Below are 20,768 nucleotides of genomic sequence, written 5' to 3' on the forward strand. Positions count from 1 at the left end.
CGGGGGTACCTGATCAAGGTTAGACAAACTGTTAGGGTCTTGGCTTAATGCTTGGTACTGGCCTCGTAATCTGTCCCCAGCAGCGATTTTACGAAACTTCTTCAAATCCACCACGTACAGTGCACTGGTTACAAAAGGAAGAGCAGGGTGAGATAATCCAAGTCTTACAAAAGCTCAACAGGCCCGAGTATTATAGAAAACGAATGTCTTCAATAACAACGAACCCCCTGCAGCTATATTAGCATAATGGTACTTAACATGGCATATTAATAAGTAAGGATATGCAAATTAACTCAAAATGAGAAACCAAAGTTGACTAATGAAGTTCCTAACAAAGATCTTATCAAAGACATCCTGTTTTTTACTTTCCAATCTTCCAAGCAGCCATGACAAAATTTAACACTAGCTTAGGGCTGAGTAGTACCGTGATAAAAATTATACCGCGATCTCATTCTTGTGACGATATGTAATTTTGACAAAATTTTCATAATTACTGTGATTCACAAATTTTCTCTAGGCTCCCCTATCATCTGTCATAAGTACTCACAGAGAAATGAATAATTTCTTAACGTAAGTTAGAGAATCTAGGCCAGAATGTACAAGTGCTTTCACTTCACAACAACTGAGAGAAGAATCGGGCGGTGTGGTCTACTCATATATTTTCCAGGGTTTTTTGTATTCTGGTCTAATAAAACATACAAGACAAATTTCCCAAAGTTGGAACATAGTGTAATAACTGTGTTGTTGTCCTTTAAAATATTTGTTCAAGTTGTACAATATCCCTTAGCCGACCGGTAGCAACTGAGGCATTTCTTCACTAATGTAGTAATTATATTATTAGTTTAATCATTTAATCTTGTTGCTTATAGGTATTATACTAACAATTAGAGAAATGTTAAATTCCATTTTTGTATGTTGTTAATGATGAATTCAGGGTCATTTATCATCTTAGTTGGGAGGGTATGTAGACTAGCTTACAACCAAATCACTAACTACTCCTTTAGTTTCTTTGGGTAAAACTTAGGCAATAGATCCATAAATATGAAGGTAAAGAAAAACATTATTCTCTATCAACAGAATATCATTGCCACACTTTTGAATGACAATCTCAGAAGGCTACCTGATGTGATATTTTCTGTGTCCCAGATGTGAAGCCCAGTACCCAGACTTCCAAAAGCGATAACCGTCCATCTCTTTACGACTGTCACAGAACGGTGTGTAGCCATAAGGTGCACCCTCCAAGTCCAAGTCCCTCAACTCTTTCAAATCAGCACGTACTATCTGTTGAAAAGGTAGTAAAGTTTAAAAAAAAAAAAGTATTAAGTATTTAGTATTTTATGTTTTATGTAGCTTTACCCAATTCTAGTAGCAGTATTTCATGTCTTACCTGGTCAGCATCCACAAAAATGATCTTATCCACAGCTAATGGGAACAAAACATCCAAAAAGAGGATTTTGTATCCCCAGATGATGCGCTGCTTCTCTGTCTGTTGGTGGAGCCAGCGAGGCCATTTGTACTGCACTAACTCATACTGAAAACCGTACGCCTGGGCCATGTGATGGATGGTCTCCTAACAACCAAACACAGAACTTCATTAACAGAAGATTCTGGTGTGTAGACACATTTTAAAGAGCAAAAAAACAAAAAAGAAAGGTGTTGGTATACATAAAGTATAAAAGTGAATCAAAACTAATAATAATCTTACACCTCTGTATTTTTAATTACCAGGCAACAACATTAAAGTAAAACAATTCTTCTGATTTTCAAAGAGTAGCCCGTACCTTAAAGGATGGTGAGAGATAATTCTTGAGGAACCAGAACTTGACAGGTGTCTGGGTGTGCCGAAGGACAGACAGCATCATTATTCTGAAACCGAGAGGAGACAGAGGGTTCAGGACGAGTGAAGGTGAAGACAGAGAAAAGCAAAAAGCAAAGCTGAAAACCAGCATGACCCACCTAAGAAACCGCTCATACAAATGTCCCGAGGCCACAGAAAATATGTTCAGAACATCCTCTTTCTTCTTGTCTGCGTCCTCCTTCTTAGAGCCACCACCAGTGATGCTGTTTAGACATTTGAAACAACAAAATCATTTTTGATAAGTTTTGATCACTGCATAGAATAAGACTAGACTACTTTTTGAAACAAGCCATGCAGCAAATAGAATAAACACAACCAAACCAAAAATACATTATGAAAAAAGTCATTACACTTTCAAGCTCATTTCATTCATTTACATCAAATATTCAGCAGCTACTAGCTTTTCTAACTACTAAGGAAGCTCAAAATAAGACCCTTGATTAATGTTTAGCAGACTAATAAAATGTTTCATGCTGAATTTAACATGGGTCACAACAGTACACAATGTTAAAAGTGGCAGCTAATGCAGGGCACATTTGGTGGTCACAAATCAGGCTCGGTGCTGCAGGGCAGTTGAGTCAGACTGGATGTCCTTGTATAAAACGACTGCTGATGAGGAGGAGTCTGTCACACACTCCATCACAGACTCAGGGCGAGTCCTGAGACTTCCACAAAACACAAATGAGAAAATGGAGAGAGGAGGAGAAGGGAGGAGCAACTGGTCTCTAAGTGTGTTCTTTGACTGTGGATGACTAAATAAACCAGCAGTGACCATCTTCTTTATCTGAGAAAAATTTCCATGGAAACGTGCCAGTAGTCTGGCCAGCCACGATCAACCTTTCTTTTCTTCTAACTTCCACAGGATGTAGACAGTAATGGATATCAAATGTAGACAGTAATCTATAAGATAAGAAGTCTCTCTGACCTCAGTGATGCAATACAAGCTGCAGATTTGAAGAAGATTCAGAAAGATGTAGTGGAGTGTTTCACACAAACTGTATTTCTATTAGTTGTGATGCTACCATTGTGTATTCAGATTTTGGATTTGGATGTATTCTCCATGTAAGATAGATATTGTAATGTGATAAATTAGCACACTAGTATAGTATAGTGTAGTGTAGTGTAGTGTAGTGTAGTATAGCTCTTGCCATAAAAGCAAGACTGACGGGAAACAAGTACATTTGAACATGGAGTATGGATTAAAAGGATCAAAACTTTCCAAAGAAGCCACTGGAGCCTACATGTGCTTTACTGACGCCGAGTTTCACCTCGCCAAATCTTCGGAGGTGTTAGATCAATACATGTCTGCAGGCTTGCCCTTTAAAATGAATCACTGCTAGCATTCAGAGGTTACCAATGAACTCTGCTGTATTGAGACATCTTTGCTTTCACAGCGAAAAGGAAACTTGTCATGTTTGAAAAATGGTTTGACTTTGGGTTTATTTGAAGTCTGAACATGTGGGGTGAAAAGTACACAACAAGTCTGTAAACATAACACCTTCGTTAAAAAGAATTATTGAGCCACAAAAAAAATCTGCTCACCAAAAATACTGAAGAAAACCAATTTCTATGTAAAACACTTCTGCCTCTACTGCAGGCAAACTTTATCTTGAGTGTGATAGCATAAGACAGTATTGCCAAGATCCCCTCTGGCCAGTTACTGAAGGCCCTCCAAACTTGCAAATTGCTATTTCCAGTACTTACATTCTGTATAGCATTCATAGCCTACAAAGCTGTAATCATAATTCAGTACTATGAAAATCTAATTAAACACTGTTCATAAGTGATACATTGCATTATATCAACAGGGTTCAGGATATTATTATTCACTTCAGTGTTGGTACTTTGTGGAGCAATCTTAAAATTTAATTTCTAATATTACAGCTAACGCAATAGCCCTCATTTAACTACGGCTACTGAGGAGGCCACCCACTTAACCCTCCACTTAAAAATACTTCAATGTAAGTTGGACTTGCATTTGGCACCTTAATTAGTCTAAGCATAAGATAAAGACTGAATTCATAATGACCAAATAGTTTATTTAAGAATGATTCAGGCTTAGTAACTACTTAATTAAGGGGTTTTAGAGGGAGTTAGGGTTGGGGAATTATGTAGTTACTGAGTAAGGGTGCATCAATACAATACTCAGATATATTGAAACTTTGGTGGATCGATATCGGTTTTCAAGATAGCAGTTCAGCATCCAATTTTGGTATATAAATTTGTGAAATAAGACAATTTACTAGCTAATGCTGGCCCAAAACATCCCATAATATTAAAGCTGTTCAGTAGTTACAAAACACATCTGGATAGTTGGCAGAGACTGAAAATGTATCGTTTAATATCAAGCAGATACTCAAAGTCAAAATATGAACATCAGTGTCGGAACAGAAAAACCTGGATACATCCCTATTACTGAGCCTGAATAATAAACTGTTCATTATGAAGTCAGTCTTTGTTCATGCTATATTAAGACTAATTAAAGTGTAGCGATTATGAAGTGTTACCATTACAACAGTGTGTAAATAGGCTAACAGTATGTGCCCAAAGGATAGTCTGAGTTGCTGATGATAATTTGCGAGCACCAAAGCATATGCCATTACATTAGAAAAAAAATTAGCCAATAAACACTGCATGCTAATGACTGTGACAAATAAGTGTTAAATGCGATACCGCGCCGCAGCCTACCTTTTCTCTAAAGTGCTCCAAACACTTGAAAAAGCAGGCATAAAGTGAGGAGATAGGATCACACAGTTAGGAGGTGTAAGGACACGCACTCACACACGCACACACAGGCAGACACAGGCATTTCATTATCACGCACATACCTACAGAAGCACATATTTTTTGCTATATTAGATCTTACAGCATAATATCGCAGCATGAATCCCGGGGATGAATAAGACCTCCTGAAAACCCCAATGAATAGATGAAATACAGGGTCCAACAGTTAAACCAGCAACTGACCTAACAGTTATTACCACCAATGAGCCCAGGTACCATATATATTCTAAGATGGGCTTTAAGATGTAAAAAATAAGTGTAACTACCTTGCAATGGAGTCCCAGATGCCTCCGCTTTCAGTCGATTCACTCAAAAGATCTTCGTTGATTTTATCAGGCTTTTTCTGTACCTGCATTTGGGAGATGATGAGAAGTTTTGAATTGTGGGGAAAAATTATATTTCAAAAGAAAGTTCAGTTTGTCATACTTACTCTGACTTTAATGATCTTGCTGTGGAAACTGTTAAGTACAACAATAACGTCACCAGCATCAGCAGGAGAGTCAGTGCCATCGTGTCTGTACAGAAAGAAAGAAATGAAAATCAGTGTTTACTTAGCATGCTTTTATGAAAGAGTTTTTACACAAGTTATGACAGTTTTTGTGCCATTCTTGTAGATTGGTAGATTAATTGAAATATTTTACTGTAATTCCACAGTAGTATTATTATTAGAGATAGACCAATATTTACCAGCTCCAGCAGAGACAATATTTAGTTTGGTCCATCTAGCAGTTTAATGAAAACTATATGCACAAAGCTTTGTTTGAACACTTTAGTCCAAAGAGAGTACTGCAAAAAATGTGTCTACACTGCTCTTTACTCAGTTTGTATTAAAAGAAGGTAGTGGATAAGTTTGTGTAAAACTTTAATTCGATAATTTGGGGAAAAATTTTGAAATCGGCTCAACATATTGGCCCAAAAACATCGGCTAATTATTATCAACATAACTGTGCACTTAGCATAATTGTGTCTGTGTGGGTCCTAATTTCAATTATTGGTAACGAATATTTATGCACTGCCAGCTGTTGACCTCAGAAGAAAGTACGGACTAATGTATTAGTAATACTTTGTGATTCACGCAGAACAACTGCCCACACATGTTTATTTTTTACCAAGAACTTTTCATCACAATTAAAATGTTATAAATTGTTTTGTAAGTTTGTGTTCAAAATAATAAAAAAAATATATAATAATATGTTATCGCTTGTGCAGTCCTAAATTAAAAAGGTGCACTGCATAACTTTTCTGGTCTGTAATGTGCTTGTTTCCATGGAGAAAATAACATCGCAATGGAGACAAGCAGGTGACAGACCTTCGCCTAAAATGTTACACAGTATAGCATTAAACATCTATCCAGCATTTATTTAATTTACAAGTCTTTTAATTCAAACAATACCTACCTATAAATTGGGATTATTTTGCAAACAGGTGGTGAACCATGTACCATTGAAATTACACAGTGCACCTTTACTGTTGGAATGTTATATTTCCTAGAGCAGCAAAACTTTTAGAATCAAAACCTGTGTAATACTTGTTGACAATGCCCAAAAGAGACATGCCATATTCTGACAAATTCAATAGAAAAGCTGTCCACTGCTCAAAGTATATCTCTGACCTGTCACTGTATAGGTTGAAAATTGATTTGGACAGTATACACCGTGCTTTGTCGGGTAGGATTATTCCAGGTCAAAACATTACAAAGACCTGAAGTTCCTGATACTGGACTAACTACAGCACAGAAGTCCCAGAAAAACCTAACCATATCACTTTGATGAATGCCCTCCCCTGCTCCATATTAGGAATAAGTGCATTTCCCCCTTATGCCTAAGTGCTGCTTGTGCAATGGCCCTCTTCTGTCACTCTCTGAAACTGAGCTTTTACGGCCTGCGTTAGAAAGCACTGGAGATCAATCTGTATTCCAGCTTGGAGGAGAGAAGAAGCGGCTGTCTCATTCATCGCTGTCAGGATCCAGTGCAGCAAAGAAGCAGGAAAAAGCATGCTCGGGGACTAGAGACCGCGGACACTCCCACTAGGCTCTGATCGGCCACCTAACCAGAGCAGAGCGCCGCTAACCACAAGAATAATGACACTGCCAAGGTGAAAAATGACATCACCTCTTAGCTCCACCTGGAGGATTGGGGAATAAATCTTGGGTTGTCTGATATGATTTCAGTGGAACCAAAGGCTATATGTGTCCTAAATCTTAGTGCGAGGATGGCCTGGCAAAGACACCATCAGTGACTGTAGTGAACATCCTATATTGCGTTTTAAGAGAGCGATTACGACAGATTTGAGATTGGGTCGGGTTATTATGTCTTATTTGAGGGAAGGTCTGTTTATCGTTGTGGGCACTTAAATGAGTCGAGAACATTATTTGCTGTGAAATAAAATCTACAGAAAAGTCGAGAAGTAGCAAAAGTTACAAAAGTATGTGAGAAAGAGTGAAACCCACCAAGGCACAGCACTGTTACAGTTTGTCCGGGGAAATTAGAAAACACCAACGCATAGTGTGGAGTAAATGCAGCCTTTGACTCCTACGCTGTCCAGCTCCCCACACTCTGCTGCTGATATTGTGCGCTGTGAGGTGGATGGCATGGCAGGTGACCAGCTGAATCATCTCCGCGCTCGCTCTTCTTTTTAATAGCAGCCCTTTCCTCCTACCTGTCTCTCCCCCCTCTGCGCAGAGCACAACTCCCTGCACTCATCAAAACCTTGAGCTGCTACAGTGTCAGCAGCTCTGTGTTTCCATAGTGATGGGTTTCATAGCTGCTACTTTAAAAATGAAAAATGTACCTGAAAACAAGCTTCATAGGGAGATACTGATCAATTCAGTAAACTCATACAAACATCATCTTTGGCACTTTAAACTGCCGAGCATGAATGATGTGAAAGTGAAGGAACACCTACGCCACAATCTGATAGATGTCTTCTGATCTTCCTTTACGTAACCGCAGGATCCACGCACCCGGATTGGTTTTCAGTTGGAAATACCCCTGTTAAAATGGAAACATTTAATCAGTACTGGTCACTTACAGGGATTTACAAAGACTGTGTTGGTCACTGACCAGGTTTGCCATGACAATGGTGTCATACATAAGTGGATTCTGGCTCATGCCCAGAGTGAACTGCAGTCCACGGGGAGGCTGCCCAGTTGAAAGGTCAAAGCAGTGGCCTTCCAGCAAAAGGTGCTCCAGCTCATATTCTGCAGAAACAATTCCACTCACCTAGAGCGACACATCAGTTTCAGTACCCAATACCCATAAAAAAGACTAATCCGCTTAAGTTCAGACAATTTGTAAATGGTAAACAAAACAAATTGCAATAACTTGCAAATCCCATAAAACGCAGAAGAATTCACAACAGAACATAAACCACAGTCTCAAATAAGCACATGGATTTGATAGCCCCACCAGGGAATAACATCTACGATACAATTACAAGATGTAGGAGTGGGAGCACCCAATAAAATAGAAATCAGTAAACAACTACAAAGTCCTAAAAGTACCACTATTAGTAGTTTATGAAATATTTAGTTAGCACCGAGTACCTCCAGCAGGTGAATGTTGTCCAGGTCATGTGGACTGTTCACCGCCTGCACCATCCAGCTCTCAGGGGTGATCATGTTGAGGGTGAGGAGGGGGGATTCGGGGAGGTCCAGGAAGCGTGCCACAGGTCCTGCTGATACTGTATCATTGGCTAAAAACTTTACATCGGGGTCCAAGACGAAACGATAAAAGCTAAAAAACAAAAACAACATTTCACTTTACTATGCTGCAGATGAGACTATAAAAGCCTAACCCGGGAGAATATTTTTTTATAGACAATTGAAATCAACAAAAGGTTTTTTGTTTTCTTCAAGGGATAAAAAAATTATGATGACATATTGTGCAATAGCCCGCATCCTAGAACAAGGCAGTGTGTTGTGATAGTTGGGTATACATGATCTCTTACAAATAAAGGCATCTACTGTACTGTCATTGTATATGTTTATTTATTGTTTTTAAAAAACAATAATAATAATACCAAGTACTTAGCCTGGACAGCAGTGCTGCTCAGTGTGTTTTAAAGAGTAATTGTTATACTAATGCTTGGTCTACATCTTCAGTTTGTCCTCGAACATAAGAGGTATGAATGGGTATTAAACTATTAAGATCATATGTATTATTCACAAGAAGATTCCTTCAAAATAAATACAAAAATTGTGGCAGTTAATAAAGCAGACTCTATAAATAATAAAAGCATTGAAGACTATAAGGTACAAGAGGGTTCAAGGGTGTTAGGGAAAATACAGTAAGTATTGTCCTAAAGAATCCTAGAGTTGTACAGAGAGGCAGAGACTCTAGAGCAGGTGTCAAACTCATTTTGGTCTGGGGCCGTATTCAGCCTACTTTGATCCCAAAGGGGCCAGATCAGAAAACTCAGACATATAAACTCCAAAAATAACAATAAGTTCAAATATTTGTGCAGAGAAACACAAATCTATTACAGAAATCTTTTTAATTGATGAACTCTTTCTTTTACCAAATATTATAATATTATGAACAACCTGAAACTTTAAGAAAAATTCTATTTCAACACAATGTTTTAACTTTAACTTGTATGCAAACAGGAATAAGTCAAATTTTCTTGGAAAATCCTGCACTCGGCTCCACTTTCTCATTTTGGACATTTTTCCGATGAGGGTGTCACGGTCAACAGTCAAAACGATCGTCATTTAAGAGCGTTTGGAAAGAGACAAGTCTTCATTTGTGCTGCTCTGGTGGGAGGGGCCACGTACAGAGACGCTGGAGACGCTGCTGTGATAAACACCACAGAAAATTTACAAGATTTTAATAGAAAATATAATTCAAATATTTTAGTAGAAAATCACCCAAGGCCACATTAAAGGTCTTGGAGGGCCGGATCTGGCCCCGGGCCGTATGTTTGACACCTATGCTCTAGAGTCTGAGGGAGAAGTTTATTTACCATCAGTCCAGGACTCCATGAACTTGAATACTCAACACTGCACGTTAGTATTGGGTATTCAAGCCTGACTATGCTTCCACACAAGGAGGTTTAAATAAGAGCTAAGAAGGGCAGCATGGAGACATGCTAGCCACGATAAAATGAGAAGAGCATTGCAAAAAAGCTTCTATGAGACGAGTTGACCAAGAAAACTAATAAAGGTGTAAAGTCGAAGAAGTAAAGGTGTAAAGTTAAAGAAGTAAAGTTAAAGAAGTAAAGTTAAAGAAGGTGTAAAGTTAAAGAATTATGTAATAGTTGGATGACTCCACAGCTAACCTCAGAGAAATGTCCAATGAACTGGAGCTGTCCTTGCTAAGACTATGCAGGGGATGCAAAATTCTACAACAAAGGGTTGTACGTGAGAGCTAGAATATTAGATTTAATGCTACTGTTGATAGGGCCCATTCCTCAAACCCAGTAGAGATATAAAATAACCAGCATCCCAGTTTATCCCTCAGCCTGGCCACCAAGTAAAGAATACAAGTGAATCCACTGATGCGCCTGCCAACAGTAAAGGCTTGTCTGTATCCCTGGGGATTACAGCAGTTGCCATGACAAGTGACATGACTCTGGAATTTACACTGTGTAAATGCTATGTACTCTGTTTGTGCTCTTTGACATCTACTCATTAAAATGAATATCACAGTTCAGAGGCAGAAAGTGTGAAAAAAGTAAAAACTAAATAAAAAAGAGCAAAATAATATATATATGTATATCTCATGGGCAGTTTAGGCCTTTTCTACGCATTTTGCAGACCTGCTGGTTTGTGCCACATCTGCGAACACTGTGAGCAATTTGCTAGTAGAAGCACAGGGAGGCCCAAAGCAATAAGACAGTGTTATTAAGCAGATTGCATCTGCGCAGTGCAATCTTACAAAGGGAAGACACAGGGCAGGGCTGCTAAGTCTGCAGTGGTCAGAAGATTCACAAACACACCAAACAAGAAAATTTAATTACTGATACAGCTACTACCTACCTCTTGAGGGGCATCTCGGATAGCTTGGACTTGCAATTCATAAACAGCTGCAGCCTCATGTTGACCACTTGACCGAGCACCTGCAAAATGCAAAGAGAGCAAGGGCATGATCAGGTTCGGCTGCCAACTAGACCAGTTAACTTTTTTATATCATAAAATTCATATCACAATTCTTATGCAGATACACAACATTTTTATAGGGAATACTGTATACAGTAAAAAATGACCAAAAAGTTTGCAGGCTGATTAAAAATAAAACACGCAGGCACAATCTATGGAGTTTATTTTTACAGTCCTTTCACATTTTGTGGACCTTAACCAAGACATGCACAGTCACAATTTGCACATATCTACTATATACTTGATTTTGAATATCATGATAATCCATGTTGTTTTAAAAAGAGATATGAATTCATATTGCCCGCCCCTGGTTAGGACAGTTTGGTGATGAACATACATAGATATAATTATTACAAAGTTCTGTACTGTAGTGGTAACTAATGACTTTATAGTATAACCATTATTGTATTGGCAGCACACAGACTAACTCATCTGTCACTAACAATAAAGAAATTTGTGGTAAATGTCAACCTGAATAATATAGATACTTACATAACATTAAGGCAATAAAATGGAATATTTAAAGTAGTTAAAATCACTTGGATGGACAGTAGTAGTTTATACATGTGTCGATGTATTCACAAAGATATTTCAGTAAATTTTCTTCTTGTTCTAAGCTAATGTATCTGCCAATGGAGAAAGGTTTGCTTCAAGTGATTTTTTTAACTCCACAGAAATACTTGTTATACAAATACAAAACTTATCAGTTAATCTCAATATATTAGTGTTACAACTTACATTGAGTAATGATGACAGCTTCTGTGCTGCTCTCGTGAGAGGGTCAACAATAGCCACCACATCATAGAAGACCTCATGTTCCCGTGGAGACAGGTGGAGAACACTGAAGATAGATAGATACGTTATTGATCCTTACGGAAATTCACAAATCCCAAAATCCACAAAAGTTGAAGACAGTGTAATGGTATCACACAGGTAAAGGGACCCTAAATTATGTGCTCATACGTCAACTGACCTGTGTGTATCTTTCAAAAAGCGGATGTCCCGTCTGACCTCTCCTTTGGGTGCTGTATTTAGGAGGGCATCAACTTTCATCACCAAGTCTATGGCCCTGTAATAGAAGAGGAATGTAGTTAAGCCATTATAATCTTAAACCAAGTACGCAACAAGCACTGAACAAGAGTAAATCCCCAAGAACTAAGAGAACATAGATTGTATTTAAGAAAAAGCTGACTCAAACATACTGCTTTGGCTTGATTCCCATCTCTTGCACCTTGGCTAGGACTTTCTCTGCAGAACCACTCAGAGTAATCTTCTCCAACAAGTGGAAATCGTCTACAGTGAACTCTTCCTCCTCGTTAAATGGAACAAGAATCTGCAACAATGTAAATTGTGGGAAAATTGCAATTAACAAATAGTTTAACAAGGAACAACTATTACACCAGTCTGGTTTACTTTTGTATTTGAAAGAAAGATATAAATATAGCTCACCCTGCCATTACTGATCACTGCCCGCTCTCCAGGACCTAGCTTCAACACTTCTTGGCAGAACAGCTGCTGGCTCTGAATAAAATCCACTTCCATTGTATTGAACTTTTTCTCAAAGGCATCATCATCCATTCCCTTAAACAATTAAAACACAAAAATACAATAATAAATATACAAGCTATTATACACATTTCATATTAAAGGGTCCATATTATGCTATTTTCGGATCTATGTTATAATTTATTTTCCTCATCAAAAACATACCCAGAGTTGTGTTTTGTTTCATTCACACATGTTCAACACATAAATCCTACATATTTAGAGTTCTTTTCTCAAACACAAAACACTCTGTTTCACCTTATGATGTCATGTGTTAATACAGGAAGTGCCCCACTGTGTTTTTAAAATCCATACATGCCTTCATCAGAATAATTTAAGATAATTTCATACCTGAAATTGCCAATTATTACTCAATAAAAGGTAAAAAGTAGCTGGGACTGCTTCATAACATGGAACAGAGCATTTTAAGCTCTGGAGATGTAGACAGACTAATAATGCAGGGTTGAATGAAACAAATATGATATGTTTTTGATGAAGTAACATTCTAACATGGCTTAAAGCTCACAAGAGTTAGTTTCATGTAATATAGAACCTTTAATATTATAACTAAATAGATGTAATGTATAATACTGTGTAGTTTTTTGTAAGCATATTGAAGCAGCCCCTTAGTAATTTCAGTGCATTTTTCCAACATAAAATATTTCAGCCGGTCAAAGTAGCTGTCAAAAATGCACAGGTGAAAATGAAATTAAATCAATTTGTAATTAATACAAGAAACTCTTAATTAGACCATGTCCATTTTTGTCTATAACAAATTAGGTGTGGGAGAGGGGGAGGTTTGTGGGCCGGCTTATTACTTTCGCGAACATTTCCCTTCTCAGGAGAACAGGTGAAATACCAATAATGTCAGCACAATCCAGTCAGCAAGTCTGCCTGCCAGCCAATAATAAACTCATATCCCTCCACTGTGGTTCTCTGCACTCACAGCCAGCTCCTACCTGTCTTCCCCTTTCTATTTCCAGCCCATTCTCTCGCCATTGTTTAAGGGCGGTAATTGAAGGGCAGTTTGTTATGGTTGGTCCCAGATGTAACCTGCGCTCCAGGAGTTATTCTAGTGGGAGGTTGGAGATGGGAGTGACAGTGGCTTTCCTGTCAGCAGTTGATTTGTAGATTAGTGCCTTATACACACTCTCTGTTATAGGTGGGAGGGATGCTGTAGGTGGTGGCGTGCTTATGCAGGCTGAGATGGTCACGCTTGGCTGAACACATGAGACTCCAGCTGGGTTGAACAGCGAGCGGTACCTGGGCTATTCATCTGTGCCCAGACACAAGGCATGCACAAGCAGCTCAGAGCTCAAGACTCAGCAAGAGGAGCCAAGCTTGTGTTGACTCGTGCGGCAATCTGAGTGGAACTGACAGGCAGTGGGGCGCTCGCTGTGGTATCCGTGTGAGCTTTCATAGTACTCTGTAAACTGGTGTTGAGAGGAGGGCTAAAATGATAGGATCATCCATCAACAGAAATCATTTTGTTATCTCTAAAGCAATAGAACTACTGATGAAAACTAGTCTGCATTGCTAACTTTTCGCTTTCACACATTTGATGTGCAGTGTCCTATATTAAAGGTGCATTGACTTTTCTGATGGAGGGTCCACCACCAGCTTGTCTATTTGAAGATGTTACTGCTTTGTCAGTATGTCATTAAATTTAAATTAAGTATTTTATTTAATTACAGGTCTTTGTACTGCCTTGAATAACATGCATTATAACAGGGAGCTCACTTCTCCAGAGATCTGACCTATAACTATGCCTGGTGGTGTCAAATGTTTGTCTCCACAGAGTTAATGTAACATTTAATGCCAAAATGTGAAATATTCTAGGCAAAGCATTACAATCTCCATGGAGACCAGCACATTAGCTGACCTGTCACCACAGTTACACAGCGCACCTTTAAATAAAATAAAACAAAACATTTCCACAATTTGTCTTTATATTCTATGAGATAATTAGCTTACCCATGTTACACTTTTATTCATTACAAGACAAAAGACAAAACTACATTATAATTACTACCATCTCTTTAGCTTACTTTTAGTAGAAACTCCTTCATCTTGCTGCCCTTCTGTGATAGCTGGTTGCTTTCCTCTTTCAGAAGTTTGAGTCCAAATTCCACTGCAGCCTTCTTCTTCTGGGTTAGCAGTGCGGCCCATATTGCCCGATACAGTACAGTATTATCTTCTGTGAGTTTGCCTTTGGGGTTGTCTATCACCCCAACACGTACTCCACGGCTGACTTTCTGCTCTCACAGAACCATCAAAACACAGAGCAATTAGCACGATGAACTGCAGGGAGATACGCGTCAAGACAAAAATAAAGATTTATTTTACACTCTTCTACTTCCATTAAGTAGCCTCCATTGAAGGGTGCATTGTTAGTTTTTGTATAATTTTCTTTACTCATTAGAATCTGAAGCACTGTCCTGAAAATCAGGTTTAAAGTTTATTCATTTTGAGTGAATTAAAATGATTTTGGACTCACCACATGTTTCAAAGCATTGATTAACAGTTTTCTTCCTGAAACCTTGTCAAAATCCCCGACTACCCACATGGTCACAGCATTCACTTCATTTGAATCTGAAATGAAAAGCAGAACAATTACACTGAAAATAGAGCCGTAAAGTAGACCATAAATCGTGTTAAATCTATATTCTGTCAGTTAGGAGGTGACAATCAGACTAAGACGGACTCTGAGTCTCAGCAGGGAAATCTGGTTCTGATGACCATTTAGAGTGTTGGCCCAAAGCCAGACAGGAGGCAGCACAGCCAGCAATTACCTTGCTTGAGGCACAACCTGCCTGCCTTAACAAAGGTCAAATTTCACACTTTTTGGCGCCAGTAACCAAGAGCAGATTGAATTTTTGTTTTGTAGCATATTAGTCTCAGGCTTGGGTACTAAAATTTTGCTTTTTTCTTCAGTAGAAAGTCGTGAAAAGTATGCAAGATAGACCGTACACATAATATCAGTAATTACTAGTTAGCAGAAAAACACTATTTACATTTGTTCAAATATAAGGGGACTGAGAGAATCTCAGCAGTGGCCAAATGAAAATCATCAATCACTATTTAAACTCTATTCTTATAACCTTATAACTTTAGATTTTCCTTTATTATCAGTAAACCAAAATCATAACAATCAAAATAAATGAATAAATGGTAAAAAAAAAAAACATTTTACTTTACTTACTTTTTATTTTCCTTTTATAATAATTAGTAAAATACATTTTATTTTATGCATGTGCTACTCACCACTAGTTGAAAAGTATTTCATTTTTTTGGCCACTACAGCCGTTTTGTCTCTCGAGTCCAGATATGAAAACATAGTTGTATCCTCCCAGTCGTGTACAACTGCAGAGCAAAAGAAATGCACCAGTGAAGAAAGCAGCAGAGGTTGAATCAATACAGCCCAGGCTCAAAGTGCGTTACTTGGATTGGCGGTGAAGTCGAGGTACTTCCGGTCATTGCTTAAAATAATAGAGTTCATCCTGGGGACTACATTGGCTTGCTCCATCAGATAGTCAACCACATCAGTGCCTTCTGTCAACTGACCCTTGAAAGAGAGAAAAGATTGAGGATGTGAGTTTGGTATGCCTTCAGAAATGTCTGAATGTTGTTTTTGCTTTGGTACCATGAAAACAGCTCTCTGAAAGACGTTGGTGGTGTCCATAATGCGCTGCAGCAGGACAGTCTCCAGTTCGTCTGGGTCCATCTCATCTGGGCTGAGCGGGACTCCATTAAATAAAGCCAGAGGAAGAGCACCAAGGCCACTTTTCTTATAGAAGAGTGCTCCTTCCTAGCACAGGAAATACGAATTAAAGTGCTCAGGTAAAATGCTGTGATCACCTGTCAAATCTTTTTTTTTTTTTTAAACTTACTGGATGCTTAGCAAAACTGAAATACTGTTAAAAGTGCAGGGCAATTTGAATGGACCCCCCAGAAATTGGTTGTTTATGTCATGGATGTGGGTGATATGTAACCAAGAGCATGAGTTAATTTAAGCTAATTCCTGACCCACATACTTCGTTGTTCTATTCTTCATCACACCTTTCAATCTTAAAAGGTGCACTATGTAACTTTTCTGGTGGAAGGTTTGCTTGGAGATGTTATTGCTTTGTCTGGAATGTTCCACAGTACAGCTTACACTTATTTACCTCTTCATATTCAATAATAAGTGTTTTATTCTTTAAAAACATGCATTTTTAAGCTATAACTTTGTGGTTAAATACCTGAGGGGAGTCAGCTGCTTGCAAGGAGACTGATAAGTTTAATGCCACCTTCCCAACAAAGTAATAACATCTCCATAAAGACAAGCAGTTGACGGACCTTCCACTGGAAAAGTTGCATAGCAAAACTTTAACTCTTAGATTACTTTTTCTAACCAATTTCCTAAATAATGGACATGTTCTTCCAGTCATTTCATAAAGACAATTCAGCATCAACAAGTCATTTCATCACACAATTTTCACTCGCACCTAATATGTTTAGCCCATCTGTTAACCCGTCATTAAAGAGTGTTATTCAGTTCACCTGTCAAGAGGTCATATGTAAGAGATAAAATATTTATCTACCTTTCTTCTTTCATCGTATTCTGAATCCGGACCCAGTATCCTCTCTGCATTGGCTTTGGGGAATTTTCTCTTGAGGTAGGCAGAGATAGTATCCACAGAAAGCTGCTCCCCTGCATCTACTTTGTTGTACAGCTGTAAGAAGAAGACAGAACAAATTTGACTATCACCATCTTCCAATTCACTGCCACTATCAATAATTTCTATCTCAGTTTGAAAGGAAGAAATCCTGCTGACTCTTCTAGCTTAATAATGTCTCAATCCACAGCATAATACGAGGCATAGTAAAAAAGACTTCTGATGCGTAAGGGTATGGGACGAAAAACTTATTTTTCAACACTGCGCTTGCTAAAAAACTGATTTATGCATGCAATGTACTTACTGAGACTGTAGACAATAGGGCCTGGGATAAATCGTATTCTTCTGCAATGTAATTTAGCAGTCTGTAAAATCCCACCCCAGCGTCTGAGAAGCCATCAATCTCTTCTTTGGTGTTGACAACAAACACAAATCCAATCCTACACAAGGCAAAAACAAGTATTCAATTTGCAGGTGATAGGAGAATTACGACAGGGCAGATTATAAATACTAGAGGTGAGACATACAGACAGGTGTAAAAGGTGGAAGAATTACCAGCACTAACCTCAGGGGAATCTTGTGCTTGTAAAAAAGCTCTGCCAGTTTCATTAGCTCCACGCTCTCCTCCTGGACTGGATCAAGGAACAAGACCTGACAAAACCAGATAAATAACTTCAGTCACAAAAGTACACCAACTTTTGGACAGCATTTGAGAGACACCGTTTCTAAGGATCATTCAGTAGTAGCTTAGTGCAAAGTTTAAAGGTTGATCAAGTCTAATTCATGGCTTTAAATCCTGCAATGTTTTAATGAGGTTCCGGATGCTAATTTTACTGCTGATTAGGGTTAGCGTTAACAAAGACAACAAAAATGTCTGTTACTGTTCTCATTTCCAAATTATGGTTTATGTTGTCAATCAATCTTTATTTATAGAGCCGTTAACAGCACACAAGGTGACCAAGGTGCTTTCCAATAAAATCAACACGATATAAAAACACGCAAAAACATTAAATAAAGAAGTAAAACAAATTGTGCAAAGTGTCACTGCATTACTGAGTGTTGAAAGCCAGTCCAAATAGATAAGTTTATGAAAGTCTATGAAAGTGCACATATGGTGGGGCCATTGTATTGCGAATGAAATACTGTTTGCAGAAATGTATTAATTCTTTCAGTGAACTGCATCTTACCAGGTTAAAGAAATTGCGTCTGATCTGTCGGATGACTCCAGGAAATGTGGCTCTGAGGAGCTCTTGTACTCCCGATGGCCAGCTGCGGTACATTGGGTCATTCTCAATGTCATTAAACCACTGGCAAACAGAAAGGCAAAAGAGGAGTGAAAAAACACGAGTTAAGTAACCTTCACAGCACCAAGGGTATGTAAATATTATGATACTAGAATATTTATGACACTTACAAACACATACATAAATATTTCCTGGGGGTGTGAAGCTAACTGAAAGCACTACTCTGTTAGAAGCTCTGTTTTCAGGCTATCTTAAAACTTTTTGGCAGTGTTTGTTTATGTGTGCCTTGTGTCGCCATGGTAACTGCTGAACATTAGAGAGATAGAGATACATGCAGAAGACCCCCACTGTGAAGGCACTGCAAAGTATCAACTACCGCATGAGGATGTAATACAGACAGAAACAATTCTTATTTAACACAATTTACTAGAAATGATCATGTATGAAAAAAGGCCCACATAAAATCTTCTCTCAAGACGACTCTGCGGTCTAATATAATTGTACGATTCCATGCTGTGTCCTGCTTTTGTGAAGTAAGTACGTCTCATTTCTGTAGCAATGACATGTGCGTATAAAAGTACCATTTGCATAATCAATAGCTCCAAAGAGACATTTCAGCCACACACAGGTTAGAAATCTTATTGTCCTTAAGTACACGATAATGAATGAAAAGCTTTCCTTGGCCAACTTTCTCTTTAATAATTCAACTTTCTGTAATCCTCGGGGCTACGGCAATAACCTTATCCCAGATCTAATTTTCACTCCAAGAATAAGGACACGACTTACCATTATAGCTGGATCTCTGATGTCTAGGGCATAACTATCGTCCACATGGCTCACAGGTAATCTTAGCAGTTTGGCTTGATGCTCCCCTTTTATGCCTAGATTATGAAGCCCCTCTAAAACCTTAGCCTCTCCTCTGAGGATATCCAAAATGCTGTAAAAAAAAAGATTACACAAACTTGAGGAATTGTACTCTTGTTACTATAAGAAGTAATGGGGCAGATAGCCAGCTGATCTTTGCTATCATCCCCCTACCTGAATGGGTTGTGAACGTCCAGATCAATATGAAGCCCATTGATAAAGAGCTCTCCGTCTCCAGGGTGCACGCCAACAGTCTCACTGAGGTGCTTAAAAAACAAACAAAAGCAGGCAGTTGAATGCTTAAAGCTCTAAATGAGTAATTCTATGTTTAATCACGGCTGTTTCAATAAGAAAGATAAGCATGGGGAGCACAGCATGACTCATAAAGCTAAAGACAGTCCAGAGATGCAGGGGAAATTAACAATAAAAATTTACTGCAGTGCAGTTGAGAAATAATATCCTTTAGATAATAGATTACAGGCCTGCTTGCTAATATTGTGCTAAGGCAATAATAAAACAATAGTGGACTTCTATGTGAGATGCTGCTTATGATATCAGACCTTTTGGTTCTCCTCAATTTCTTTTCTCATTTCCTGTTTTACTGCCACCCTTGTCAGTGATCTGTGGAAACAGTAAAACACGTATACAGTTACACTCAGCTTTTAGCACATCCCCAGCCGCTAGTAAAATGCCAGTTTTAATCTCTAAAAAAGTGCAGGCTCTCAAGATGGTTGCAGTCAATTCCCCTGTAAACACCTGATGCTTACTCAGCACAATTTTGGCATTTTTATAAGCTGCTTGTGCAAAAAAAAGCAAACATCAAAAAGATGGATGACATCTGCGCATATAAAAGTGTGTTCATTGTGCAGCCCATAAGTGCCTTTGGATTGATTAATCATATCCAAACAAATGCAAAAGTCTATACCCAAGTCTATAAAACAATACTCTGGGTGCATTTGAATAAAGCCAGAGGATTCCCATAGGTTGTATATAATGCAGAAAAATAAACACATTATATTTTAAATAATAAATGGGCTCATTATAATTCAGCAAACAGTCAAAGCTCTGCTCTCCTACCTCGCTTTACTTGGAAAGTTTTGACTCAGGTCTTGCATTATCTTCAGAGTATCAAACTTCGGTGCAGAAAGGATTTTAGTAGCAGCTTGAAAACTCAAATCTGTAAAGGAGAAGCAATTGACATATTATGATATTGAGGTTGTAAGTAAATAGATTAATAGCTTAAACTAAATAACATAATAATAATGCATTGGATTCATATAGTTCCTTTCAAAGTAGCAATAGCGCTTTACAGTGCACTATTTATTAATTTCTTGGTGGTGGTGGTGGTAAGGTACTATTGTTAGCCACAACTGCCCAGGAGTCATCAGCGCCTCCAGCCCCCACCACCAATCACTCACTTACATACCATATTCATACTAGGTGGGTGTCTTGCCTAAAGACACAAAGACATAATACACAAGAGCGACTAACATCTCACTGCTAAACTAATACACAAAAACTCAAAGAACGTATAGATAAACACAACATTAAGATGAAATGTTACCTTGAAGTTCCCACACTTTGAGTGGAGCCAGGTCATTCATGCTCTCAAGGAGATGTTTACGCAGTTCACCAAGTTCTTCCTTCAGTTCTGGGTGAGCTTTCCTTGGAAAATAAAAAATTAAATCCTTTAGTCAAGCATCAACCCATGTTATAGC

General features: G+C 38.3%; 1 protein-coding gene across 2 annotated transcripts in view; it reads right to left on the reverse strand.

Annotated features, from left to right (window-relative positions):
* uggt2 (UDP-glucose glycoprotein glucosyltransferase 2) overlaps positions 1–20,768 on the reverse strand; it is a 29,155-nt gene that overhangs the window by 1,918 nt on the left and 6,469 nt on the right. For both annotated transcript variants that reach the window (XM_055157236.1, XM_020939140.2), the window contains exons 9-37: positions 20,615–20,715; positions 20,128–20,227; positions 19,611–19,671; positions 19,225–19,316; positions 18,973–19,123; positions 18,130–18,249; positions 17,508–17,593; positions 17,247–17,382; positions 16,868–16,999; positions 15,928–16,092; positions 15,726–15,849; positions 15,549–15,647; positions 14,782–14,876; positions 14,333–14,539; positions 12,189–12,320; positions 11,942–12,072; positions 11,713–11,808; positions 11,478–11,580; positions 10,620–10,699; positions 8,187–8,376; positions 7,705–7,863; positions 7,547–7,632; positions 5,073–5,157; positions 4,909–4,991; positions 1,957–2,061; positions 1,782–1,866; positions 1,388–1,570; positions 1,121–1,281; positions 10–124 (exon numbers count right to left, since the gene is read on the reverse strand). In XM_055157236.1, the coding sequence (XP_055013211.1) occupies positions 10–124; positions 1,121–1,281; positions 1,388–1,570; positions 1,782–1,866; positions 1,957–2,061; positions 4,909–4,991; positions 5,073–5,157; positions 7,547–7,632; positions 7,705–7,863; positions 8,187–8,376; positions 10,620–10,699; positions 11,478–11,580; positions 11,713–11,808; positions 11,942–12,072; positions 12,189–12,320; positions 14,333–14,539; positions 14,782–14,876; positions 15,549–15,647; positions 15,726–15,849; positions 15,928–16,092; positions 16,868–16,999; positions 17,247–17,382; positions 17,508–17,593; positions 18,130–18,249; positions 18,973–19,123; positions 19,225–19,316; positions 19,611–19,671; positions 20,128–20,227; positions 20,615–20,715 (3,463 nt within the window). The remainder of the gene's footprint in view (positions 1–9; positions 125–1,120; positions 1,282–1,387; positions 1,571–1,781; positions 1,867–1,956; positions 2,062–4,908; positions 4,992–5,072; positions 5,158–7,546; positions 7,633–7,704; positions 7,864–8,186; positions 8,377–10,619; positions 10,700–11,477; positions 11,581–11,712; positions 11,809–11,941; positions 12,073–12,188; positions 12,321–14,332; positions 14,540–14,781; positions 14,877–15,548; positions 15,648–15,725; positions 15,850–15,927; positions 16,093–16,867; positions 17,000–17,246; positions 17,383–17,507; positions 17,594–18,129; positions 18,250–18,972; positions 19,124–19,224; positions 19,317–19,610; positions 19,672–20,127; positions 20,228–20,614; positions 20,716–20,768) is intronic.

The sequence above is a fragment of the Boleophthalmus pectinirostris genome, unplaced genomic scaffold, assembly GCF_026225935.1.
Source record: "Boleophthalmus pectinirostris isolate CB_2022bp ecotype Guang Dong unplaced genomic scaffold, ASM2622593v1 HiC_scaffold_1, whole genome shotgun sequence".
NCBI classification, from domain to species: domain Eukaryota; kingdom Metazoa; phylum Chordata; class Actinopteri; order Gobiiformes; family Gobiidae; genus Boleophthalmus; species Boleophthalmus pectinirostris.